The sequence below is a fragment of the Neurospora crassa genome, linkage group III (genome assembly GCF_000182925.2).
Source record: "Neurospora crassa OR74A linkage group III, whole genome shotgun sequence".
Lineage (NCBI taxonomy): Eukaryota > Fungi > Ascomycota > Sordariomycetes > Sordariales > Sordariaceae > Neurospora > Neurospora crassa.
In genome coordinates this window covers 2,142,398-2,167,667 of record NC_026503.1, presented here as the reverse complement: position 1 = coordinate 2,167,667, position 25,270 = coordinate 2,142,398, and the positions used below count along the sequence as shown (strand labels likewise).

Below are 25,270 nucleotides of genomic sequence, written 5' to 3'. Positions count from 1 at the left end.
GCGCGCAGCCTGGAAACAGTGAATCAATTGAATGAATCTGGGGAAATTGAACGTTCCTCTTGATGATGATGATGATTACACTGCGATCAATTGTGTGTCTGCGTAAGCTACCTCCATGGAGTTGCCTACAAGCAAATGGGTGTGTAGTCATGGGTAAAGGCCTTGTTGAACCGTTGAAGATTGTGTTCATCAAATAAAGTCGGAAAACGTGGTAATGGAGCCTCCGTCTAAAGATTCCCCCTCTTCGTCCCTTCTTGGGCCCTCGCCTCGGTCCCCTCCCGTACACAACCTTGACACCTTTGACAAGCTACTCTCCACATCAGCTTCTACGGACCGAGCATCGGCACATCGACCGACCACCAATCCCAGACCATTCATACCATCATACCATTTTATCTGATTTTCATCTTCCTTGGATCCAGGTCTTGATCTCTTGGGACGAACTCGAGCGAACGTCTTGAAGGACATAACCCATATCAATCTCTCCGCAATTGATACACGCGGGAGTTTCCAGCCGACCGAGTTGTTTCCCGTGATTTTGTTCTTCCTTTTCCAATTTCACTGTCTCTCTCCAGCCGACGACATCTTGACCTTTTGAGCATATCTTCAACCAACTATCCCCATCCCAAAAGCCAATAATCATAATGTCCGACTCAGCGCCCGCCATCGCATCGGAGCCCGTCGCGCCCGTCGCCGATCTACCCTCGGGCGAACCCATTCCCCCTCCCTCCGCCGCCGCCGCCCTCGAGCCCATCACGTCCGTCAACGAAAAGAAGCCCCAGCCGTCGCCGGCCGCCCTGGCCAAGGCCCTCTACGCCTCCGACGCTTTCCTCGCGCGGCTCAACAAGTGCCTATCCACCCCCACGGGCATCGACACCGTCCTCCTCCTACTCTGCTACACCTCCAAGTTCTCCGCCTCCATCTTGGGGGTCCTCTCGCGCTCCATCCTCCAACGGTCCTTGCGCGAGTGGCTCGCCGTCATTGCGGGTTCCGTCCCCCCCGGCGCCAAGACCGCGGTCGTGGTCGACTCCAAGACTGCCGCCGCTGTCGCGCCTGCGGCTGCCAAAGCCCTCGTCCACGCGAAGCGCCTCAATGCTCTTTCTACCCTGCTGAGCGAGGCCCGCACCATGACCCGCCTCTGGGCTTTGGTGGGCATGTACTTCTGGGGCAAGGGCGTCTTTGCCAAAGCGGCGGCTGTTTGGCGGGCGAAGCGCAACCCTTCTTCCCTTTCTGCCTCGGAAAAGGAGCAACTCCCCTCCACAACCGAGGCGGCCATCTCCCTCTTGCAATTCTCCCTCTGCGTCGCGCTGCAAGTCCTCGAAAACGGCGCCTATCTTTCCTCCAAGGGCGTACTGGGTTGGCAACCCGCGCGCATCGGAAAGGCGTATCTGTGGTCAGCTAGGTTCTGGGCTGCGTATGTCGGGATCGAGATTGGACGGCTCCTGGCGCTGGAGCCAAAGGAAAGGTGGAAGGAGGATAGCTGGAAGGGTAACCTGGCCAAGAACTTGGCGTGGGCGCCGTTGACGGTACATTGGAGTAGTGAGAAGGGGCTGGTGAGCGAGATGGTGGTGGGGTTGCTGGGAAGTATCCCGGGGCTGGTGCAGATGAGGGAGCTGTGGGCTTCTACTGCTTGAACTAATGCAGAGAACTTGAGTTGGGTTGGGCTTTGAGTGGCTGTGAGGGAAGAATATGACGTTTAGGGGCTGGATACGTGAGAGGAAGAAAAAAAAATGGACTTGATGATGTTATGGCGTGTATATAAGCGAGCGACTGCGGTGGTTAAGCGGTGTTCAATCTCGCGAAGATAGTTTTCATGTTGAAGGTCCTGTTTGGGAGGTCAAGTAGGATATTCAATTCAAATTACTCTAAAACGTGCAAAATGAGGATTCCCTGGTTCAACCGCGTTATCAAGAAAGACAAGCAAAATATCCTCTAAAGTTGTAAGGACGAGTTAATTTCTCTTCTTCTTCTTCAGAAACACTTTTAGATACCGACTATCCAAAGCTTTGCTTGGCGGGATACCAAGACTACCTAACTAACCACGACACCATGTCTCAACATATAGACATAGAAAATTGCTGTTTCTTGCTCCTGCTTCTTTCATGAGTTCTATTGCCGTTGTACATTACACTCATGGCTCGGGTTTGCAATAGGAAGCTGTGAGGATGGCCCCTGCATCCATGGGTCAGGTTATATCCACTTTGTTTCCTCACAACGATCATATACTTAACTACTCTCCTCCTTCATCGTCTCAATCTAAGTATGTTTACATCTTTGCGAACAAGCAGTAATCAGAAAGAGGGTCAATCAATAAATAGTGTTCAAATGAGTTCAACCAAGAGTTGCACAAAAGTATCACCGACGGTTGGTTCGATCATAACCAACCACCTCTCCAGAGGAGTATAAGAGAGAAAGAGAGCACAGGAAACAATAACCAATCCTTCTGGCAGCGGCGAGCCGTTTGTATTGTAATGCTTCTGTTGGCTAGAGTGTTCCCAGATACCATGAAGGTAGACCGGCTACTAGGCATGTAAAGGCCTCTTGACGTATCCCAACACACACCATTTCCAGTCCAGACACGCAGTAGGTTTTGGGACCTGGGGTTTCAAGTGGATAATCGGTGGGTACTGTAAACCGCTTTGCCATCTGACCAGGCAGCTGTTGTTGTTGGAAGGAGGACCAAGCCAGAAGTCTCTTACATAGAAATCTGGGGCTTGGATGCGATCTGATGAAGGAGACTTAGGAAGGTTGGGGTACGGAGGTGCGTCCGGCGGCAATCCCAGCGGCGGGATGAAGAAAGAAGGAAGGAAGGAAAGAATGGTGCCGATGCCAGGGTTAGCACCTGCCGGGCTACTTACCTACCTACTGTCATCCAAACCGTAAATACATATCATGATTTGTGTGGTACATCATAGAAGTCATCACTCACTTCTATGACTACCTAACAACTCTTCGGTTTTTCTGACGAAGGACCAAACACATAACATGAAGCCAGCGAGATACCCGTTCACAAGGACAAATCCAATATGGATACAATCCAATGTAGTCTGGTCGCTGGATTCTTATTGGCTTCTTTAGTCGTGTCCATAGAGCTACAGGTAAGATTCCGACACACCCTGCAACATGTTCACAATTGAACGAGACTTGTCCCAATGTGATAATTCCAAGGTAGTGATTTACAGCCCCAAGCAGAAGGCATGCTTCAAGGGCTCAGTGCGTTGATTGACGTACCAAATTTGTCTTGTCTTTGGTCAGTTTGAAGCAACCCTACGATTACTTGGCAAGGTACAATATAATACTAAACTTCCAACGAGATAAGGGGCTGTGGTAAAACTAAAGAGCTGGCGATTAGAATGACACGGTAGAATCGACGATTGGAGTCCAATGTGTTCGAACGAACCTTATATACATGAGTGTCATTGTTGCTTGGCCTACTTGTGCGCATGACTCTGGCTCTCGCTTGAGTGGTTATCTTTGAAATGGCCAAGCTACTTGGCACATAGAAGGAGTTCTCTGTAGCGGAGGTACATGATTCAGGTTACAAGAGCTCTTTGAAAGACTATGGAGTAAAGGTTCTTGGAGGTAAATGTATTATATTGCGCTCTTGCTGACTCTTTGAATTTTTGCCAAGACTATTCTTATTTTCCATCCAAACATAGATCATCATAGAAAGGATGGGGACATGAAAACCGGTGAGATTGATGAAACTTAACATTTCAATGGGTCAAATGAACCTTGACTGACAAGAGAGAGCTGTCTACACCCTGGAAGCAACATGCCAACACTGAGAAGCCCGAAAATTATGACATTCGATAGACAAACTATGTTGAACGAGTGAGGGGACCTCAAGACAAGTGACTGGACAAAAACGATCTTTCCCCCCCCCATGAAACTGCTATGACACAAGAAAAAAAAAAACTATCTTGTACAACGCTTAGTCTCTTATGATTGTCTGGGGTAAGTCATCCTGATCATTGCTCCCACTTGGACACTTGTCCCAATGACACCAGTACAAGATATATCTGTGAGGAAAGAAGCCAACACATTGAAGGCAGTGACTGACAAACTGACTTAAGGTCCCTTCTCCCTATATAATTGGCTTCATATCATATAGCGATCTGCCTGCCGTCCCTGGTTTCACTTTCTCAGGATGACTGTTGCGTACTACTTGGCTCATCAGTACATCTCGAGGAACTCCTGGTCTCAAGTGTCTACTAAACTCAAGCTTTATTATTATTATTCTTCTTCTTCTGCTTCTTCTTCTTCTTCTTCTTCTTCTTTTTTTTTTATTTCTTTTTTTTTTTTTTTTCTTTTTTCATCTTTTTTTTTTTTTTTTAAGTAGTGAGTGTTCACGTAGTGTCCAAGTCACCCTACCTCTGTAACTGGGACGACTAACAAGATACCTCACAATGGTATTTCTAGCTTTCGTATCAAGCGACTTGACAAAAGATAAGTCGTCGAATACCGCACTCCAGTAGCCAGGCAACAAAAAGGGAAGATACGAGGCTGAGGTCAGTACGAGGCAGTTTCAGGCGCAACTGATCTACCTAGGTAAGCAACATACGACCATGGCCACTTTGTAATTCTCGAGGTCCTGCGTTAGGTGAGCCAATGACTGACTGCCAGGCCGGTGACTCAGCCTGCTAGCACCGCACGTTTCTTTCTCTTTCTCTTCTTGGTTCTTCTTTTCGCGACTATGGTGGGAAGTCGAAGGAAGGTACGACTCAGCTACCTGCAACCCATGTTTCAATGATTTGGAAGGTACGGATGTGTTCTTTCGTGCTACTTGTGCTTCTGGCTGCCGTGAACTGGGGGGAGCATCCTTGATGCCAAGTGAATCTTCAGTTTCATGCTTGAATGTTCATCCTACGGAATAACCCCAGTGACTCCTTGCGGCTTGACGTCCGTTTGGTGATGGGCCAGTGTAGAGGGTAATGAGAAGAAAGTGAGTGTGAACGCATGATGGCAAGTGGAAAAAAAGGCGGAGTATTGGACTGCGAAGTCCTTACCAAAACAACAACAACGAACCTTGTCCTTGTCTGTATCGATCTCACGTATCCCTCCTTTCACCTTCCTCTTCGAGGGTATGAAGTATTACTCCTGTCAATCTCCCTCCACGATAAGCCCACAGATCATGACTGTTTCATTTGATTTTCTGGACATTATCGGCCTTACCGGATATTATTCCCCGGATTATGTGTGGCCGCCTATGTATTCTCCCCCCACGTACTCTCAGCCAAAATGCGTTGCGTGCATATGATACACTCGCTTGCCCTAAAACATCATGATGTTGGGATCGAGATTTATACAAACTCGAGAAGCATCTAGTGGTGCACATGCTATCCTTGCCAAACTCTTACTGCATGAGTATGAGACTTTTGTCAGTCAGGAACACACGATGGGGGCGCATGATGCCATGCTACTCAACATCGTGCCATAACTTTATGGAGTCTTGTGTTTAGCAACCAGGAAGCAAGTTGTAGATTCCCCAAGCCGCTGTTGGCCGGTTCCCTTGTCAGCAAGGGCAGGCAGAACAGCTCTTTGAGCTCCCGCTACTTCATGTTTGTGTTGTGAAAAATTTCCTCGAGCGGTCTCTTTAGTTCTGTCTTTCCTATTTGGGTGTTGGTAAGCACAGCATTGAACAGTGGAAGGACTCTTCTCGGCTCTTGGAAGGAAGGTGTGTGTGTAGGTGGATACCTACTGAGAGTACATAGTATGTAACCCCGGACTTTTTTTTGTCCTGTGTTATACCCACGTGCTTCGTTGGGGTTGAGGAAGTCTTGAGTGTCGTGGACATGTTCCCACCGTTTTTGAGGAAAGAAAACAATTGTGTAAGTTTACTGGAGCGTGATCACCTACTTGTTGTGGCCACGGTTTGAGGCTTATGAACGGGAAGTCAAAATTACCTTTCGCTACAAGCAGCACCGTGTGCTTCCTGTAGCTGCTACCACGCGAGCTTCTCGAAGCGATTGTTGCTGCTGAGGGCTGAGAACAATTGGCAATTATAGTGTAAAGTCCGGAACCTCTATGGATTATGACGTTGCGCCAAAGATAAGCTTTTCTCCCCACGACAATTCTTCTCGATGCTACACCACCATGCGTACCTGCCATTCGGTCAGTGCCTGAAATGGAATAATGACACGACTTTTTTTTACCCTTTGATCCGTTCAGTCGACTGATAAGGAATATAAGCCGCGCGTAATACGGCTACCAACGGTATGGATCGGTACTGTTATATGGTTCCTCAACACACCGCACATGTAATCCCTTCTACTACTACATACCCTGGTCTGGTTTTCTTCTCCAGACAAACTGCCTTCTCAATTCGGATGTTGGATACAACCACAGCTTCCGATAAACTTTTTCGACAGATGGAGTTGGTGGAGACATGGCCTGTCAATGTTACAGTACGTTTACCATGGCCGCGTTACATATCTGTGACCTGACTTTTTGTGGAAGCGCCAGGAGCGCCACAGCATCATAAGAAGAGCCGAGGCCTGCCACGCTACTACCTAAGCCCACTTTCGGCGCAAAGAACAATTCCAGAAGGTCGTTTGTCCATTCTGTCTTGGTTCGGAGAATCTGTAATTTACCGAGCGAAAGTCTTTCAATGTAATTGTCCTAGGGATCTGGAATCATCTCGTGCTTGTCCAACAGGAGTAGTGTATTCTTTTTGTGTCCTTTTTCATCGAACACTTGCTCGCTTGGTTCTCTGTGGCCGGGTCAGTCAATGGGCAGGAGAGCCGAGCGCCGCTTGATATAAATCCTCACATCTCAGAACATGGTGCCTCACAATCACACAGGTGTGTCTTCTTTGGGCTGCCTGTCGTGTGGCACGTCTGGTCAATGTAGAATAACTAGTGAACGCATTAGCCGGCTTCATCAGCAATCTCACTTTTCAGAGAGCTTTGGGCTACAGGTCTGCCCAGGCCTAATGCACCCCGCATTCATGCCCACCACTTCAGCAAGAGGATGGTGGAGCCCTTCATGTTTGATGTCTTTTGAGTGGACGGGGGAGTCAAAGGGATGGGTGGGTGGTGTGAGGCTTGATCTCCCACGTGGATCGATCTTCTCGTGTTGGGGGTGCAACCCATCCAGTGGTAGGCCAGAGTAGGCTCAGGTTTCTCTTTGTGTTCGAACCTGTTGATAAGATTGACGAGACAATTGACATGCCTTCCACTTGGCTTTACTAGATAACGACGAAGGTTTTTTTTTTTAAGTTATCTTGGTTAATGCCGATCACTTGTGTTAGCGTGGTGTAGGCGTGGGCGAGGAGAGTGGTTGGATGATATGCATTGTAAATGGGAATTATCTCCGGAGTAGAAGGCATGTATCCCGGCGCCTGTCAGTGTTGAAGTGTCCGCGCCGACTTCTACACTACATGCAATCCAGTCCTAGCTTACATGTTAGTCTGGTACAGACTCCCCAACGCTTTACTAGTTTGGGGGATTTCAGCTTTTCATTGGGTATTGTACTGTTGAAGGTTTATCTTCCAGTCTTGAAGGCATTGGAGAAGATAGAATGAAGCAACAGAGGACGACTTATTAGATGCTTCTGTGGCGTCATAAATTCTTGTCATTATCCCATGTCACTCCATACTTGAGGACAGTTTCTCTCTTGAAAGGCCAACAAGAGCTCCAAAACTTCCCTATGGCCGATTTACAGAATTAACTTGTTGGCAGCAGACATCATACCCAGCATCTTTTGAAGGAAAATAAAGTTTTCGCCACTTGCGATTTCATCGCGCTAACGAAGAAAATGCTTGCAGAGGTGTATTATTCACCCTTGGTATGTAGGTAGTGTATGTGTTATTGGGGGTGGGGAATCAAAGAAGCGGCATTGATGGCGGCGTGTGGGGTGCAGGATTGCCAGTGTTATCGCCTTTGTTGTGTCGTTCGTTGACGGTAATATCCCGGAGTCAAGGACTGCGCAGCGCCGAGAAACCTCACCGCATCGACGGACCCATCATTTCGGGGAATTCTTTTGAGAAGTTGGCGGCTGGGGACGGAGGAGACTCGACCGATGCCGTGTTGCCCGGGTGGCCGCATGTCCGCATGTTATGGACCCCGAGAATGGTGTCGGGATTCGGTAGTGATGCATGATTGGGGAAATCTTCGAGAACATCCAGGGTCCCCGAATCTCGGGGCAAGTTTGAGAGATTTTCGAGCCTCGGCGGCCAATTTGGCGCTCTGGGCGAGGGAAAAAAAAAAAAAAAAAAACGAGAGAAAGAAGCCATACGAGGTCCACCCATCTTGTGTCATGGAGAACAGCGCAAATTTTGACGTGCATTTTGTTTCACGGCAGCGACAGATGAAGGCTACGGGTTAGTCCCGGAAGGGCTAGACCATGGAGAAAGTACGTGTATACTTCCCGAAAACGGCTGATATCAGATTCATGTGTAATTGGGCTGCTAGACAAACAGCCATCCACGAGGCTGGTGTCTGACTGTCTGCAAAACTCCCAAGGCTCAGCTGGGCCTTTCTGCGATGTGTCGATTCCCAGGCCCGTGGTGTGCAACCCCAACAGTTTGCGCAGCCGCCGGATCCGAAGGCTGGGCTGGGGGCAGCGAGCTTCTCCAAACTTGCGCGCTCAACGGTGGCCGGAATTCTCAATCCGCCAATTCGTCGGCTGAGCTGCCGGACGAACCCACTTGGTCAGTCGCTCCGCTTTTTGCAGTGATCCGCTCTTGTCTCGGTCCTCCACAATGTTCGAACCCCGAGTTTGGAAGCGGCACAAATTCGATTCGTTGCGAAAAGGGGAATGTGCGCCCACTTGCCGCGGTGCAACGACGACTCTTCATTTTGCTGTAAAGTCAAACGTGTTGGTAGGTATCGATAAAGCTGAGGTAAGACAGATTTCGATGAAGCGCGATATCAAAGGAAGTAAAGAGTCTGTCTCACCTGCTGCGCATTGTCATACCGATGCAGGACACACGACAAGGTGTGTTCGCCCGAATGACAAGAACGACAAGAGGCGGAACCCCCACAACGAGCGATACCTGCTGGACGGGCCAAGACAGGCTTGTATTCTCGCACAAGCCCGCCCGCCGCCAAGTACCCTTTGATAGAGCTTCAACTCGCATTAGGCAGGCCGGAGCACTCCGAGGAATTTATAAGTCGATGAAGATATCGATGGCTCTCAGGAAGACGACCTTCCTCAATGGCCTTGGCTTGAAGAGACTGGCGAAAGACTGGCCCAAAGTATGTAATAACTTCATGATGGCACTTTGGAGGTTATAAGACATACATTTACTCCCTTATCAAATGGCAATGATCTGTCGCAGTGCGATCAATAGGTACCCATGTAGTACATGCTAAGATGCTTGGCTGATGTCTTCCAGGCTTATCATGTCTTCTTTTTGCCATTTTTGGGCCTTGGGGGTCTGTAGCACGAGACCACGAAGCGGGTGCTGGAAAGTCACAAAGCTGGGCGGCGACTGGACGTGTTACACCTCTCTAGCTCATGTGGAAGGGAGCAAGATAGTTGTCCGACACCATGACAGGCCAGCCATGTCCTCCTCCCGATGTGTCTTATCAGCTGGTGTCCACCATCTTGAATCGCCGACAAAGTTTATGTATCAAGGTCACGGCGGCCTTGCACATATGAAAGTTGATCTGGATCTTCGTCTGTGTCTGTGTGGATGCAACTTTCGAAACTTGGCCGGCCTTTATTTGTTCTCGACATAGGTTGCAGGCAGAGATTCAATACGACACGCTGACTGATCACCAAGACCGACACTGCACCCGACCCAATGACTACCCCCTGCCAAAGCAGTACAGGTTCACAGAGCACGATAGGGTAGCGACAAGCCACACCTCAGCCAACCCAGGGACTGGTTGGGCATTCGCTTGGAGATAACTGGAAACGAGATCACGCTGCAGCAAGACTAAGGTATCTGAGAACTTCTTGTGAGACCTTGATACCCAGCACCCAGTGTGGTCTTCCAGGTGACGCCAACGAGCTGCGCCAGGCAGGCAGAACCGAGATAAGTGTAAGAGGCGAGCACTCCCGCCCGTCCATCCAACTTGGGATTGATAAGAGATCCCACGGACTGGCACGTCACGCTCACTCGACCTTCGGCCTCTTGCACCGATCTCACCTCCCGTCTGCAACTCTTACCTGTCAACAACACCATCTTTTCGACTCATCCTTATTTCCTACGAACCGTTTGCAATTCCTGAAACTGGGGGTAATTTCCGAACCCAATCGATCTCGAGCAAAAAAAAGGGTCCCGAATCGGTGGATCCCGTTAGAAGCCACCCCGTCGTGGAACCTTCCAATCCGGACGCACTTTTACGTACTCGATTGAACCCTCCGGCGTTGTCTGGCCCCCCTGCAACGGCAGCAACAGCACCGACAAACACGCGAGGGGAGCCCGGCACGCACCTAATTTCCATCCAATCTGGTGTTCAATCTGTTGAGTTTCCCACTGAAGGAAGCCTCGCCAGGGCTCCAGCGCTCCAAATCGCCTCAAATCCCAGCGCCGCGGGTTGGCTGAGAGTATACGGGCGTGTGGCCCGAGAGGTTCCCGCCCGCCTTCTGTGGTACTTCTGTCAGGTTCCTGTCCCCACCGGGCAGTGACACACACATACACCCGCCATTGGCTGGCCACCCCATGTTAAGGCAAAGCTTGCGTCTACGCCCACCTTCCCGTCCTTACCTTACAGGTATTAATGAAGCGCGCCTGCGCCGATACCTCAGTTCTTCATCATGATCACTGCCTCTTCGTTCCTTATCTCGCGCCAGCGACAACCTCAACGTCATTCCTCCCAACCCAAGCAGGATCTCGATAAACAAACAACAAAACCTCCACACATGCATCTTCGCCCACCACTCTCGAAACTCGACCACTTCACAATTGATCCAGTTGTGACAACTCCTATCAAGACATTGGCACCATCTCCTTCTTGGCACCCAGAAGCAGGATCTCTTCGTGTTAAGGATGCCCAGGAAACACCACGCAGACACGTTAACACCGACAACAACACTACGAAACCCGTTTTTGAAATGCCTTCTACCGCTTCCTACGTCCAGGCAATGCCCTCAAGCCCTGTTCAGATTCCCGTGAGGCCGAGGTCGCGCGACGCTGCCCACCAGCAGAAGCAGCGTCGCCACACTGTTGACCGGAAACATCACTCGTCGCCCCGTCCCAGGGATGTGCACTCCCCCGATGCTATTCCATCCTCGGTGGCCGCCCTACTTGCCATGACGAGCATCCCAAAACCAAGGGCTGCCCGAAGCGCTCGTCAGGCCAAGACTCTTCGGGAGAGGAGGATGACAGTTGATGCCATCATTGCCCAGTCACACGAGTCTGAGAAGGAATTCAGTCTTTCGTTGGGTAACAAAGGCCCTTTGGACCTGCTTCTGACACCACCTGAGCTCCTGGAGGACGACGATTCTTCCTCTATCAGCGATAGCAACATCGGGTCTTTGCTCTCGTCCAGGACTCTCTCATCAGACTCGACGCCATCGCTCAGCGATTCTTTCGACACCGATACGCTTTCGTCAATGGAAACATCCCCTGCACCGCACAGGCGACGCAAGATCCACCCAACCAGACGGTCTTTGGAGCCCGTATTATCCCCCACGGGAGAGCTGGAGGGCCACCCATTATCATCTCCCGAAATTGTGGATGACGAGCTGGATTTCCGCGTTTTTGAGGACAAGCGCGAAGAGGTGGAGGAAAAGAAGCACTCCAGGCTCGGTTTCAGACCCTTCAAGTCGGTATTCAAGTCGAACCTTACTGCGTCATTGCGTGCGCTTCGTCAAGCTGCCAAGTCCTTTTCGAATCTCAACTTCCCGTCCATTCCCCCAGAGGACTTCCTTACCCGATCGATCTTGACACTCGACCCACAAGTCCCCTTTACCGATGAACGCAGGCCCCCGCTGCTCGAAGAGGAGCCGACGGCCGCTCTGCGTCGCTACCTTAACCCGACTACGACGGTCCGGCTGGAGCAGCCTCACTCTGCCACCCAAGCGCCGACTACCAAAGTGTTCACGGCGTCTATTCAGATGCAAACGTACAGGGTTCAGCGAGCCCGGGGCTCCTCTACTTCCTCCGGTCGGGTCCCTTGCCCATCTGTCGGTCTCTCATCCACGTCGCAAGCGCAGCAACCTTCCAACGCCAAATCCGAGTATCCTATGCCTGGACCAAGACAGCGCGAGATGCGCGAGAACTCTGATTTCATTCGCATTGCGGTTATGGAGATGGCCATGCGGAAATGCGGCAAGCTTGATGATCAGAAGCCAGGCCGAGCTCGGTGGGCGCTTCCTCCCCGTAAGACGAGCACGAAGCCGTATGTGGTTGGCGCTGACGGGGTGCCTGCTCGATGGGTCGCCGTCACTTACACGTGCTAGCTACATAGCTGGCGCGTCTGAAAGATCCACCAACACCAGACCCCGACGCATAAAACATGTCTGGCTCGAACGGGAACCAATGCTCTCCGCATTTGGTCCCTAGGAGCTAAGAGCAACCTCTTACGTCACATTTCGCCGAACCCCTTCGTCCCGGCTGACAAAGTCTTACTGCCATGCGCGTTTCTGCAGCGCTGTCGGCCACTTATGTCCTGCACCCAGTAGGGGTATGGTCATTGCTCGATATCCACCAGCTCACAGCAATATTGGCGGGCACTATTTACCGCAAGTGAAGTTGGATGGAAATTTTCCCCACTGGCTGCTTGGGTTTTCTTTTCGGTGTCAAGAATTCGATCGGCCGCCGTCGCTCTGGGATGGCGGACAAGCCCCCCGTTCACTATGCGTGGGAGTGGGTCCGTCAACTCCCGCTTTTTTGCTGTCACCAAGATGGTTCGATGCTCTTCGACATGCGCTCGATTGAACTTCCGGGGGAATAAGAAACTGCATGCGGACAGATCGATTATTTGTTGCTCATCGCCCGCGGAAGTTCAGTCCAACGTCTTCTGATGAGCCACCACGCGACTGCAGCCAGATCAAAGTCTTCTCGAGCCTTCGGGATTCTCGGCTTTAGGGGTTTGTTCGTTGGTCGAGAACATTGGTGCGGCAACCTGGAACACAATGTGGCCTTCGGCATTATTACCCCTTCAGGTGTCGGTCATATTTTTGCCGGAAAACCCACCGTGTACATTTGTTTATTTTTCTCTCTCATCTTGTGTTCTGCAGCATTGCATCGTTACATACCCATCTCCTTTCCATTGTTACACAATGCCCCTCCCGCCTTTTTGGATATGGCGAAAGGGGACAGCACATCATCATCATTATCATCAGCGTTATTCTAGCATCTTGTTATTACCTGGCATGGCATTTGGAGAGGCGTTTCAGAACTTGGTTATTGGATTTTGGTTGGTGGTTGGTTCCAATTGTCTTGGACACGTCGAGAAATGAGATACCATCTTCGCATACATGTGGGTATTTACCTTTGAGAGGGTTGTGAAGAGAACACACAAGTAGATACATATCTATATTACTATATCTATCCAACCATTCAATGTTCCTTTATTGTCGCCATATCGTATTCACTACCTAGTTTTTGTTCTCTTCCGTAGCAACTGAGATCATCATTTGTACTCAGTTCAGTGTAGCCGTCCAGCCTACCCCATTTTGTCAGGTACATTAACAATCTCCCGTTCCTTGCGATGTACGGTGGCAACAAATGATGTTATTCCCCAATCTGCGTCCTCCGTGGGACGACCCGTGCCACAATCCCTCCCTCCCTACCGACGATCCGTGTCGGCATTTGTTCCTTTATCGGTCGAAGGACATTTGCCTCTGGTGTCATTCCGGCTGCCCTCTGATTCATCATTACTTTTGATGTTCTGCAATGAATTGCTTGGTTGGTTGGAGATATTCTTGCGCACACTTGCACGACAGCGGGAGGATTGGATGTGCCAACTGCCAGATTAGGTTACGATCTTCGGCTATCATTCAGTTACAAAAAAAGCGCTTCAATCGCACACCTCACCTCACCTCTCCTATGCTTACGATACATCCATCCATCCATCTAGCTGCTCTGTCTCTCTCTCCAGCCAAAGGAGTCATAGTCATTCAGTTAGTCAGAAAACAAGTCCATGAAATCGAATTGTACTCTGCATTGGTTGTTTATCACATGCCGTTATCGAATGAATCAGGGTGAAGTGGAGAATGAATGGAACGAACGGATTCAAAGAAATGAAAAAAATGAAGAAAGGAAGGAAGGAACCTGCTCCATGCAAGTAGTGTGTGTACCACCTGCCTTACCTCTACCTACCTAGTGTACTACCACCAGTGGCACAAATATGATGTACCTGAAAGCCCATCATTCCGATGGTCTGGTTTCTGGGCGGGCGGGCGGGGGACACTGAATGGTGTTACTGTTACGGTTACCGTTATGTACAACGAAACGGCGAGAAGGAAGGAAAGGATTACGAATAGAGGCGGCTGCGCTGTACCGCTACGAGAATAAATGACATTGGTTGATTGGTAGGTAAGTAAGTAGGAAGTACTTGTGCTCGCAACCCAACGACGTGGAAGCAGGAAGAGAGAAAAGATAATACTGTAGGCACTAAGTATCTAGGTAGAATAGTGAGGACAGTCATCGAAAAAAAAAAAAAGGTTTCGTTTCTGAGAGGTCACTACAACAGTGGAAGCAATGTACCTACCTGGGTTACCTTGCTTTTAACAAACAGTTCTCTGCCCGATTGGAATATGCAGGGTGAACTGATTGATGGATATCTCGCGCCTTGAAATGTTGTGGTTGAAAAAAAAAAAAAAAAAAAAAAAAAAAAAAAAAAAGACAAAACATGAGCAGCGTGGAGAGAAAGAGAGGGAGTGCAATATCTACTTCTTACACAAGTCATCACCATCCGACACGTCAATGGGGATGAACGGCATATCGAGTTCTATTACCTAGATCGTTTTGAATCCAATCACACAGCCGTGCACATTCAACCCCGGTGTAAAAAAGCAGTGAAGACCAAAAATATATGAAATATTCAAACATCAGGCTTTTTGAAAACAAAAGGAAACCGAACCCTATATACAAATGTTACTACAAAGGCGCCTGGGCATGCTCTCCTTTTTTCTTGCCTCTCTATAAAACGTGGACGGGCGGCTGGGGTGGCGGCAGAATCCCAACCCGTCTTCTTCTGCTTCCCAGTAGGTATAACAGCTTATTTCGAACCAAATAACCAACCGTAAGAGGGATATCATCTCATCACATCTACTCCTCATCTCCACTCTCCTCCTCCTGGGCCGCAGAAGCAGCAGCAGTCTTCTTCTTCTCAGCCGCCGTTCTCGCCCACTCCTGTGCCTTGGCGCTGACTCTCTCCCTGCTCTTCTTATCACCGTTCTTCTCCTCCCACTGGGCCCACCTCCTGAACCAAGCCTTGGCCTGGCGGGGCTTGAGGCCCTTGACCTTGCTACCGCGATCAAACAGGTCGCGGATAACGCCCTTGTCGGCGTCGGCCGCCGAGGTCTCGAGGTCGATGAGCTGGTTCCACAGGTCGAACTTCTTGGGGTAGGTGGCCAGCAGGTTCTCGAAGAGGGTGCGGCCCTGCTCCTTGTCGCCGTTGGGCGAGCGGAACTCGAGCGCGGCGAACTTGGGCAGAAGGGCGAGGTACATGTGCGTCTCCTTGCCGAGCACCTGGGTGGCGCGCTTGAGGAGGGCGCGGGCGCGGTCGGGCGAGTGCGCGGTGGTGTGCAGGAAGTGAGCGTAGTTGACCCAGACTTCGGGGGATTTGTAACCGAACTCCTTGACGATCTTCTCGAAGAGGTCATCGGCTTGCTGTTGTAGGGGAATTATGTTAGTAATTCTGTAACCACATGGATTTTTTTTTCAGGGGGGGTGGGTGCTTACCTTGCGCTTGCCAGATTGGATGTAGATACTGGCCAGACGCTCATGGACCTCCTGCTTGTCGTTGTATGTGCAAGCCCGCTTGAACACCTCGTCGACTGTCTCCTCATTGCCATAAGCAACCTCCAAGTTGAGATAGGCAATCCAGACGTTCAGCTTCTCGATCTCCTCCTTGATGTTGATCGTTTTGATGGCACGCTCAGCCACTTGTCTGGCAGCGGCCAGATCGCTCACCTGCATTTGGAAGGCCATGTAGGCGATCCAGAGCTGGGAGGAGTTAGGCTGACCAAGAAGTAGACGCTCGTAGTCGCTGGCGGTTTGAGGTCCATCAACATCGAGCGAGGCAGTCTTATCGACCGTAACCTGAGGCTCGCGGCGAGCCTTCTTCTTCTTGGCCAAGGCCTCAAGATCCGCCGCAGAGGCATTGGCCTTCTCGCCATCCTCCAGAGAAGCAGACCAGTCGAAGCCACCGGCCTCAAGACCCTTGACATCAGCGTCAACCATCTCGACATCGCTAGCCTCATCCTCATCTTCGGACTCGTCCTCGACGTTGTCGGTACCAGTAATCTGGACGGCGTCGTCGGCGTCGCTCATATCCTCATCAGAGTCATCGCCCTCACTGTCCTCGGCATCCTCCTCGTCAACGTCCATCTCATCCTCATCATCCTGCTCGCCAAAGTAGGATGGCTTCAAGCCAAGGTTGATTCTCTTGGCAGTTATGTCCACCTTCAGGACCTTGGCCTTGACCTTGTCACCTTCCTCATACAGCTTACGAGCATCCTTGACGGTCTTGTCAGACATCTCGCTACGATGGCACAGGCCAGAGAGGTTGGCGGAGCCATCGATGTCGATGAAGGCACCAAACTCCTCGACCTTGCGGACGCGACCAGTAATGGTCTGGCCTTCCTTTAGGTCGGAGATGGTGGTGAGAGGAACGTAGTCCTTGTCGACAACAGAAGGCTTCAAGCTCATCTCGATACGGCCGTTGGCAACAGAGATGATGCGCCCCTTGACGAGCTGATCAACCTGAAACTGCTCCTTCCAGTACTTGAGATAAGCATCGGAAAGATTCTTGATCTGGACGAAGGCGGTGACAGTGCCACCGAGAGTGACGAAGAGACCCTTGTCAGAGACGTTCTTGACGAAACCACGGACAATTTCGCCAACTTCGAGCTTGGTGTTCTGAGTGATCTCCTTATCCTTGACCGGAAGCGAAGAGTTGAGGATGCGAGAAGGTCTGGTAGACAGACGTATCCTCTTGTTGCTCTTGTCAACTTCAACGACAGCAACACGGACGATCTCGTTCTTAGCGAACTTGGCAGGGTTGGCCTCTTCGTAGTCATCGACAAGATCAACCTTATGAACGGGTCCAGCCAGGCTCTCGCTAAGCTTGACAATGACCTGGCGTTCGTCAACCTTGGTAATCTTGCCGACAAGGATGACATCCTGTGCGATCTTGTCCCAAGTCAACTCGTCCTCGGAACCAGGAGATCTGGCAGAGAGATCGAGGCGCTTGGATTCGGCATCCACAGAGACGACGCGGACGCGGAGGGCCGAGCCAATAGGGAAGTTCTTCGCAAGGTTGGTCAATAAAGAGACATCGTCAGAGGCCTCCATCGCATTAACTCTGCCGCGAACAGTGGGGGAAAGGTTGACCCAAAGGTGGCCTTGGCCAACATTGTTGACGAAGCCCACGTAGCTAGAACCAACCTTGAGGTTGTCGAAAGACAGCGGCTCGGAAGAGGCGCCCTCCTTGACATCGCTGGGCTTCGCGGACAGTTCGAGGACGGAGTGGCTGGATCGGTGGGAAATGGGCAGGAAGCGGTGGTTGCGAGCGTCATGGACGCCCAGCACGCGGACAGGGACGACCTGATTGGGCTGGAATCTCTTCAACGGCTTCTTGGTATCCTTGATCTGCTCCCAGCTGTCGTACACCTGAGAAACATCAATACGACCCTGAATGTTATCAGCGAGCTGAACGTTGAGCTGGGTGTCCTTAACGGACACAATGCGAGCCTTGGTCAGCTTGCCAATGGAAATATCATCCAAAGTGGTAATGGATTCATCCACGGGGTTAGCGACCTTCTCGCCCTTGGTCTCGACCTTCTTAACCTGCTCCGCAGCACCGGGGATAGCAACAACCAGGCGATTAAGCTCGGTGTTAACCGAAGTGATCTTGACAGTAACAGACTGAGACTTGAACATGCCAAAGTCGGGTTTGTCCTGATCCTCGCGAGGAATCATAGACTTGGGAAGCAAGGCGGTCAACTTGCCACCGAACTGGACGAAGACAGCCGTAGCAGTGATGTTGCGAATATAACCAGAAACCTCATCTCCGACGCGAGCACCATCAAGGGTAGTAAGGAACTTGCCTTCCTTGCTAGCCTTGACAAGGCTGGGCTTCTGGGAGAGAATGATGGAACGGCGAGCCTCGTTCTTTTCCAAGATCACCAACTCGGCAAGAGTCTGGTTGACGTGAATTTTCTTGAGGGCAGACTGAGTCTTGCTGACCGACTTGTCCGTCAAGTGAGCGACGGGGAGGATGGCCTTGAGAGAGCTATCGGCAAGCTCAACAAAAACATCGTCGTCAGTTTTCTGCGTGACCTTAGCCGACACCACATCACCGATCTGAAGCTTCTTGAGGGCCAACTGCTTCTCAAGACCAAAGGCAGATGGGTCCTTGCAAGAAACAATAAGCTTGGCGGCATCGGGGTCGAAGCTGATGACGTAGATGCTGACAGTCTGGCCAACGCGGAAGTGCTCCTTGGGATCCTGAATGTAGGCCTCGCTCATCTCAGAAACTGGCAAGAAACCACGGAGCCTGCCGTAGAACTGCACAATCGCACCGTGCTGCAAGACGTTGATGATGGTACCGAGCGCCTGTTGGCCAACAGCAATTTGCTCATACGATTGGATGGCAGGAAGATCGGAATTGACGAGCGTCTTCTTGAGAGTAAGGCGGATCTGGCGAGAGGCAGCGTCAGTCGAGAGCACACGCGCCTTCACCTTCAGGCCTTCCCTGAACTTCTTCTCGGGGTTCTGAAGGTGAACGTCAGCGAAGTGCATCTCGGGGACCAAGCCAGAGATACCGTCAGCAATCTTGACAATAAGGCCACCAACACCGGCGGCGTTGACCACCATCTTTTCAACCACACCAGAAACAACTGCACCGACAGGAATGTCCTCGATGCGAAGGAATGGCTGCTCAAGAACACTCTTCTCCAAGGAAATGAGATACATGCCATCAAAGGCGTTGTAGCCGACAACCCTACCAGCGTGAACAGATCCCACCTTATAGGGTCCGCTGTTCTCGAAGAGGGCATCAACCTTGCCATCCTTGACGCGGGAGATGTGCACAAACCCAGACACGCCCTCGACACCAACATCGACGTAAAGACCGATCTCAGGCTCGACCTGCTTAACGGTGCACTTCTCCACGATCGTCGAGTGAGGGAGAGCCTGCAATGGCACCACTGGTTGGTCGTCCTTGGAAGCAGTCTTTGGCTTCAACGAGGTAACGTGTTTTAGTACAGAGATACCCAGCTTGGGGTGCTTTGCAGTAGGGAAGTTGCAGATGACTCTGGCCTTCAGACGAGAGCCGACCTTGTATGTGTCTTCAAGATCGATGCCATCCGGACCAGCGCCAGAGTGAACCAGATCAGCGGTGACATCCAGCGATCCCATAATCTTGCCAACAATTCCGTGGCTGGAAACCTCGGACACGAGCACGTCGGCGGCAGTACCGGGGAGGAATGTGTCGATGGTGGTAGCAGTCGAAGGGACGTTCTCGACGTTGCCCATGGTTTCACCCAATGTGGACAACTGAACGACCTTGCCCTTGGCGTTCTTGGTGACGATACAGAGGAGGACGGCACCTGGCTGCAGAGCCTCCTGGGGGATGCTCTTGTCGACCTGCTTGCGAGCAAGGAAACCTTGCAACTTCGAATCGGCGATCTCGATGTCCATAACATAACCGTGGTCCTCCACACTGGCAATGGCGGCCATAACTGTGCTGTTCACAACAACGTCTTGCTCCGCCATACCGGTGTTGGCGAGAGAAGGTTGAAGGGAGAGTTCGATATGGCGCTTGGCCTTTCCAGGGGTGTGTGTAGAAGCCTCGTCGACCGTCGATACAACGTAGGCGCGGACATACTGGCCGATCTGGAAGAGGGATTCGAGGTCAACGTCGTTGTCGTTCTCGTCTTCTGACTCTTCGGCATTGTCGTTACCGGCGCTGGCCTCCAAGCGTTTTGTTAGGGGGGCGGAAATCGCAGTGATGGGGACATGGCCGATAATATTGTTGGGTAGAGCAACGGCGATGTCGAGAGAGTTGATGGCGCAGACGGAACCAAGGACCAAGGAGCCCTTTACCAGACGCTGCGGACAGTTAGTACTTGGATGATAGGACTGAACCCATGAGTGTTCCGGCGCATACCTTGAAGTTGAGACTTTCAACCTTGACGGCGTCCGCATCGGGCTTCGCGGGTGTGTCGTCGGACTTTGACCTCTTCTTGGACTTCTTCTGCTTGCCCTCCTTCTCACCAGCCTTCTTGGCGGTGGCCTTGCTGGATTGCTCCTCGAACAGGGCGTCGTTCTTGGCCTGGACTTGGATTTGCTTGTATTCGAGAGGTGTCAGGATGCTGGCGCCGCCTCTGGGGAACATTGGCTCCTCTTCCTTGAGCAGCGTAGATGTAGCCGGGGCGGTAGGAGCAGGAGGAGCAGGCTTGTCGGACTTGGGAGCCGGCTTGTTGCCCTGCTTGCCCGTCTTTGCGCCCGCCTTGCTGCCGGCATCGTTGGACTTTGGTCTCTTTGACGGTCTCGATTCGGAGGCTGATTGTGTTGATTTGTTGACTGGGGCGCCGCCCGGGCCTTCCTTGCGCTTTTGCGCACCCATTGTGAACTGATGGGTATAAAGAAAGGACCTGATGGATGGACGGATGTGTTTGGAGTTGCAATTGGAGAGATACCCGCACTGGATCCCTCGTCCCTTTGCCCGCCTTCACACTTCAGAATGAATCGACAAGCACTGACAAAAACTGACCCAGGCCGCTTCCACTGTCCGCTGCCGAAAATTTTTGGTGGGTCCGTCGCCGTTCACCGTGGCCAGATAACGATAAGGAATGCGGTGAGCATCGGCTACGATTCTGCCATCTCTAGGTACGCGGGCCGCGTGCATGTCGGTTCGTTGCGGGTTCTGAGTCTTGCGGGGTTCCCCTGTAGGGGTACTAGCAGCGCCTGTCTTGTGTCCACGAGTGCCACGGCGTCAGCTGACAGGACGCTGTCACGTTCATGGCCAGGTACGTACCGAACCTTTTGCACGGGCGGAGACGGGCAGCCAACGGGCCAGCCGCATGCGTTGCAGGGAAGTACACGGTAAGTAGAGGTAGGGTACTGAAGGCCGTTAGGTACCTACACCCTAGAGATAGAGGGGATTGCTGAGAACGTGCTATCAATGAGTTACCTATTGGCCATTGCGAGGTACATATAATTCTCCAAGGCGGGATGTACAATTGTCTAGAGGTACCTACCTACACTTAACATGTCGTCTGATGTTAGGATCGTACGGTATTGGAATATCATTCTAGTCTGATGGAAGAATGAATTTGATACTACACTAGACCATCAAGTAGGTACTTGTAATAACATCAGCATTCGTTCACATGGTCCCCCTCTCCAGGTAATAAAGTGTAGGTACTTCGTTACCTATCCGGTTCCCCTGGACTGTGCGCTACCTGGCAAATGACGTACATGCATCCGAGCTGGAGCCTTTGATAATGGATGAAAGCGCTCCCTCCCCGCCGGCGGTACCCGTGTAGTGTAAGTAGAAGTACACATCGGATTTGTAGCCTGAGCGGTGCCTCGTCGGCTTGTCGACTTGTCCCTACGGTATAGGCGCCACGCAATACTCGTCGCATGCCCATTTTCGATCCTTTCAACTTGACGAAATAAACGGCAATGTGGCCAAAGTTTGCCCTATAATCTTAGGGGACTGGAATCTGTTAGGTTGTTGGCCTTGCTCGCCATGGTCTTCACCATGGGTCGTCGAAAAAAGGCGAAACCAAACCCTCCAACCGAGCCGGCGGATGGTAGTGCTGTCACCGAGTCCTCAACGTCCACATCCGATATGCCGCCGAAATCGTCCTCGAGCCTAGCAGCCTCTATATGGCGTTCAAAAGCCGTTCCAATGCCGACCGCTTCGAACCCACCTTCGTCGACGACGACCTCGACACCTGATAATGCTCTATCAACATCCCAGCCCAATGCGACCGCAAATACAACTCCTATTTCGAGCAAGCGAGGGCTGAAAGAGGTAGCCTATTTCTCTTCAGCCACCATATCCAGCCTGTTTAATGCCTGTTACACCCGATGCTAACAGACTCGCAGCCCCAGAAATCTCGGAGTTGGTATGGCTCATGGCCACGCAAATCGACACCCTCGACACAAGTCGCCCGTGAAACAATCATGGGCGGAACACTCAGATCAAAAAAGCGAGCAGACTTTAGCCGTTTTGACACAGAAAGAAGCACGGATAGTGTCAGTCTCGATGGTGCAGCTTCATCTTCGTCTCTTCCAAACATGTTACCATCCGAGAACCTTGATGATAGGGGATCCACAGGCGGTGAGGTACCAAAGCCGGGGCCGGCAGTGGACGATAACGTTGCCAAGACCGACCAGGTTGCTGTTAGTACCACTGGCAGCAATGAAGCCGAGGATCGCCCATCACCAGACACCCAACAACAACAACAACAACAACAACCGACATCAGACACTAATGGTATACACCAGCCTGCGGATTCACAGTCTACTACCACCGAACCACAGTCGGGAGAAACAGCTTCCTCCAGCTGGCTAGGGTGGCTAGGCCAATCTGCGTACTATTATTATCCAGTGTTGACTGCCTCCGTCCCGGTTCTGCCAAAGCTTAGCGAACCCAGGCCCAACGGGGGCGAACCTGAAGTACCCGAACCCCCCAAATTAACCGAGGAATCCTCAAACAATATGCCATCAGACGGAGATCCGCCAAAGGCCCCGGACGCTCAGGAGCCTACGTTACAGACTGCACCCCAAGAAAAGCCGACTTATAGCTATGGGAGTTATCTGTTTGGGTTTTGGCCAGGGAGTGGCACGACAGAAACAAAACAGACGGATTCAGCATTGTCAACGGGGGAGCCACAGGAGGGAGCAACAAGCCCGCCATCAAAGGATTCCGAGGACGTTGAGATGGAGGATGCGCCTGCAGTAGAGGCAGCTAAGCCGGCCCCAGCACAACAACCAAAATCAGGTTCTACCTGGGCGTTCTGGTACCGTGATTCAGGGTCGAATTCCCACACGAAAGATGGACAGAAAGAGGAAACTGGCCAGCTGGCTGTGGTGGGGGAAAGTTCAGAGTCGCAGCCGAAGAACGCCAACGTGACCGAGCCTGAGACAGAGCCATCCAAGGAGCCATCGCTGAAGTCGGTGAAGAAAGATGACCAACCGAGGGCAGCCACACCTTCATTGAAAGAAAGTTCGTCGAATAAAGGGAAACGGGCAAGACCGCAATCCATGGTTGACGAACCCATTTCCCGCCCCAATACACCCAAGGTTGAGCCCATAGCGAAAGCTGAAGGAACACCCAAAGCTGGAACTTCCAAGAGTTCAAGTTCGCTCAAACTGCCGCCTCCTAACCTCGTCCTCCCATCATTCAAGAATGTGTATCGCATGAAAGAGAACCCTTCTATTGTCCGACAGATCAAAAACTACCTGCTATGGACGCAACAACCAGCTCCCAAGCATGTCAACATTGCCAGGGAGCCACCGAAGATCAAAAAGGCTATCGCGTTTGGAGTACACGGGTTGATCCCCACATACTATCTGCGTCCGATAACGGGGCAACCAACGGGCACATCGATCAAATTCGCAAATCATGGCGCTGAAGCGATTAGAAGATGGGCCGAGAGTCACGGTTGCGGGGACTGTGAGATTGACAAGGTTGCTCTTGAGGGCGAGGGCAAGATTGACGAGCGTGTGGAAAACCTCTGGAAGCTGCTGTTGAACTGGATTGACAAGATCCGTCAGGCGGACGTTGTGATCATGGCATGCCATTCTCAGGGTGTTCCTGTTAGCATCATGCTGTTGGCGAAACTCTACGAGCTGGGTGTCATCTCTCCAACAGCCAAGGTCGGCGTTTGCGCTATGGCGGGTGTCTCTCTCGGCCCATTCCCGGATTACAAAACTGGGCTAGGTATCTTGATGGGATCTGCAGCTGAACTATGGGAATTCGGAGATCCACAAAGCGAGGTATCCAGAAAGCTCGAAGCGGCTGTTAAAGCAGTATTGCACTACGGGGCTCGAATCACTTATATCGGCAGCATCGACGACCAGCTTGTCCCTCTGGAATCCGCCATATACGCTCCTGCCCATCACCCGTACATCTACCGGGCCGTATTCATCGATGGCCGGATTCATGCCCCTGACTTGTGAGTGACCATTGATACCCAACCATTTGGTGCTTTGCTTACACGGATAATACTCAGCATTGCCCACCTAGTCGGCTTCGCACTGAAACTTCGAAACCTCGGCGTCACAGACCACGGCCTTATCCGTGAACTTTCCGTCCCTCTTGCCGGCAGCTTGTACACAGGCGATGGCCATTCTCGTCTTTACGACGATGAGCAAGTCTACGAGTACGTCGACCCCAACCTTCCTCCTCACCTTTTCCCTTCTTCACGCCCTCTTTCCAGTTTCCCTTCACTCACACCCCCTCCTTTGACAATCTCACTAACCCCCCTTCCCTTCAAACAGCCTAGCAATCTCCCACGCCCTAGAAACAACGGACGTCAGCCCTTCGCCCACCCGCCCCAACAGCAAATCCTCCGTTCCCTGCGACATGGCCACCCGCCAACCTGGCACCCTCTCCAACCCGAATCCGTACCATCTACCCTGGATCATGCGTGGCCTGCTGGAAGAGGATTTTGTCAAGTCGGAGCTGTCGAATGAGGTGGAGGACTTACTCAAGCAGTTTGACGATTGGAAGCCGACGACCAAGGCGCTGAAAGATGTCAAGTATCGGTTGGAGGCCGTGAGGTCGAAGCTTTGAGGTTAGGTGATTTCGGCAAGCATCGGATGAAATGAGGACGACACCGTGGTCTGGGCAGTCGGGGAATGGGGGAGGGATATTTTGTTTGGCGTCGGTTAGGGGTGATTGCTTACATAGATGAGAGGTGTTTGGGTGTTTGGTATTGTGCCTTTTGGGACGATGGGAGTTGATATACAAGGATGGAGAACAGCACATTTACATGTCCTCGGTTGTACACGCATTCCAACAAGGAGTCAAGAGGGTAGCGTTGCTTCTGGAGTAGGATGATGTTTGGGATATTTGTCCGGTTACCTTGTTTTATACATGCACTTTGGTGGTTGTGATTGAATCCGGATTGTAATATAGATAACGATACATTCGAGAAATCTACAACACCTAGACAAAGG

The 25,270-nt window shown here is 51.5% G+C and overlaps 4 protein-coding genes and 2 non-coding genes across 6 annotated transcripts; 3 read left to right on the top strand and 3 right to left on the bottom strand.

The window, feature by feature from the left end:
* The first annotated feature begins 96 nt into the window (after positions 1 to 96).
* Positions 97 to 1,884, top strand: NCU06275 (hypothetical protein). Its single transcript, XM_957786.2, has one exon. It carries the CDS (start codon positions 645 to 647, stop codon positions 1,632 to 1,634), a length of 990 nt encoding a protein of 329 aa, XP_962879.1. The 5' UTR covers positions 97 to 644; the 3' UTR covers positions 1,635 to 1,884.
* A 3,283-nt stretch (positions 1,885 to 5,167) lies between these two features.
* NCU14112 lies at positions 5,168 to 5,819 on the bottom strand. Its single transcript, XR_897853.1, has 2 exons — positions 5,702 to 5,819; positions 5,168 to 5,611 (listed from the first exon to the last, which is right to left on the bottom strand). It is a non-coding gene; the product is annotated as a ncrg150 (non-coding RNA).
* A 2,538-nt stretch (positions 5,820 to 8,357) lies between these two features.
* On the bottom strand, positions 8,358 to 9,180 carry NCU14111. The gene is made up of 2 exons (XR_897852.1): positions 8,901 to 9,180; positions 8,358 to 8,840 (listed from the first exon to the last, which is right to left on the bottom strand). It is a non-coding gene; the product is annotated as a ncrg39 (non-coding RNA).
* Positions 9,181 to 10,737: 1,557 nt separating this feature from the next.
* On the top strand, positions 10,738 to 13,457 carry NCU06273 (hypothetical protein). Its single transcript, XM_957784.2, has 2 exons — positions 10,738 to 11,504; positions 11,535 to 13,457. Exons 1-2 carry the CDS (start codon positions 10,816 to 10,818, stop codon positions 12,355 to 12,357), a joined length of 1,512 nt encoding a protein of 503 aa, XP_962877.2. The 5' UTR covers positions 10,738 to 10,815; the 3' UTR covers positions 12,358 to 13,457.
* Positions 13,458 to 14,834: 1,377 nt separating this feature from the next.
* Positions 14,835 to 20,861, bottom strand: NCU06272 (rRNA biogenesis protein RRP5). Its single transcript, XM_957783.3, has 3 exons — positions 20,241 to 20,861; positions 15,809 to 20,182; positions 14,835 to 15,736 (listed from the first exon to the last, which is right to left on the bottom strand). Exons 1-3 carry the CDS (start codon positions 20,697 to 20,699, stop codon positions 15,173 to 15,175), a joined length of 5,397 nt encoding a protein of 1,798 aa, XP_962876.3. The 5' UTR covers positions 20,700 to 20,861; the 3' UTR covers positions 14,835 to 15,172.
* Positions 20,862 to 21,615: 754 nt separating this feature from the next.
* NCU06271 (hypothetical protein) lies at positions 21,616 to 25,269 on the top strand. The gene is made up of 4 exons (XM_957782.2): positions 21,616 to 22,115; positions 22,190 to 24,264; positions 24,322 to 24,471; positions 24,590 to 25,269. Exons 1-4 carry the CDS (start codon positions 21,828 to 21,830, stop codon positions 24,882 to 24,884), a joined length of 2,808 nt encoding a protein of 935 aa, XP_962875.2. The 5' UTR covers positions 21,616 to 21,827; the 3' UTR covers positions 24,885 to 25,269.
* Position 25,270: the final 1 nt, after the last annotated feature.

What these genes read in the sequence shown, in the direction of transcription:
- NCU06275 (XM_957786.2), top strand. Translation starts at nt 645, where the DNA reads ATGTCCGACTCAGCGCCCGCCATCGCATCGGAGCCCGTCGCGCCCGTC.
- NCU06273 (XM_957784.2), top strand. Translation starts at nt 10,816, where the DNA reads ATGCATCTTCGCCCACCACTCTCGAAACTCGACCACTTCACAATTGAT. An exon ending in TTCGACACCGATACGCTTTC is followed by an intron (nt 11,505 to 11,534) that starts GTCAATGGAAAC and finishes TGCACCGCACAG; the next exon opens with GCGACGCAAGATCCACCCAA.
- NCU06272 (XM_957783.3), bottom strand. Translation starts at nt 20,699, where the DNA reads ATGGGTGCGCAAAAGCGCAAGGAAGGCCCGGGCGGCGCCCCAGTCAAC. An exon ending in TTGAAAGTCTCAACTTCAAG is followed by an intron (nt 20,183 to 20,240) that starts GTATGCGCCGGA and finishes AACTGTCCGCAG; the next exon opens with CGTCTGGTAAAGGGCTCCTT. An exon ending in TCCAATCTGGCAAGCGCAAG is followed by an intron (nt 15,737 to 15,808) that starts GTAAGCACCCAC and finishes CCCCTACAACAG; the next exon opens with CAAGCCGATGACCTCTTCGA.
- NCU06271 (XM_957782.2), top strand. Translation starts at nt 21,828, where the DNA reads ATGGTCTTCACCATGGGTCGTCGAAAAAAGGCGAAACCAAACCCTCCA. An exon ending in GCAAGCGAGGGCTGAAAGAG is followed by an intron (nt 22,116 to 22,189) that starts GTAGCCTATTTC and finishes ACAGACTCGCAG; the next exon opens with CCCCAGAAATCTCGGAGTTG. An exon ending in GACGATGAGCAAGTCTACGA is followed by an intron (nt 24,472 to 24,589) that starts GTACGTCGACCC and finishes CCCTTCAAACAG; the next exon opens with CCTAGCAATCTCCCACGCCC.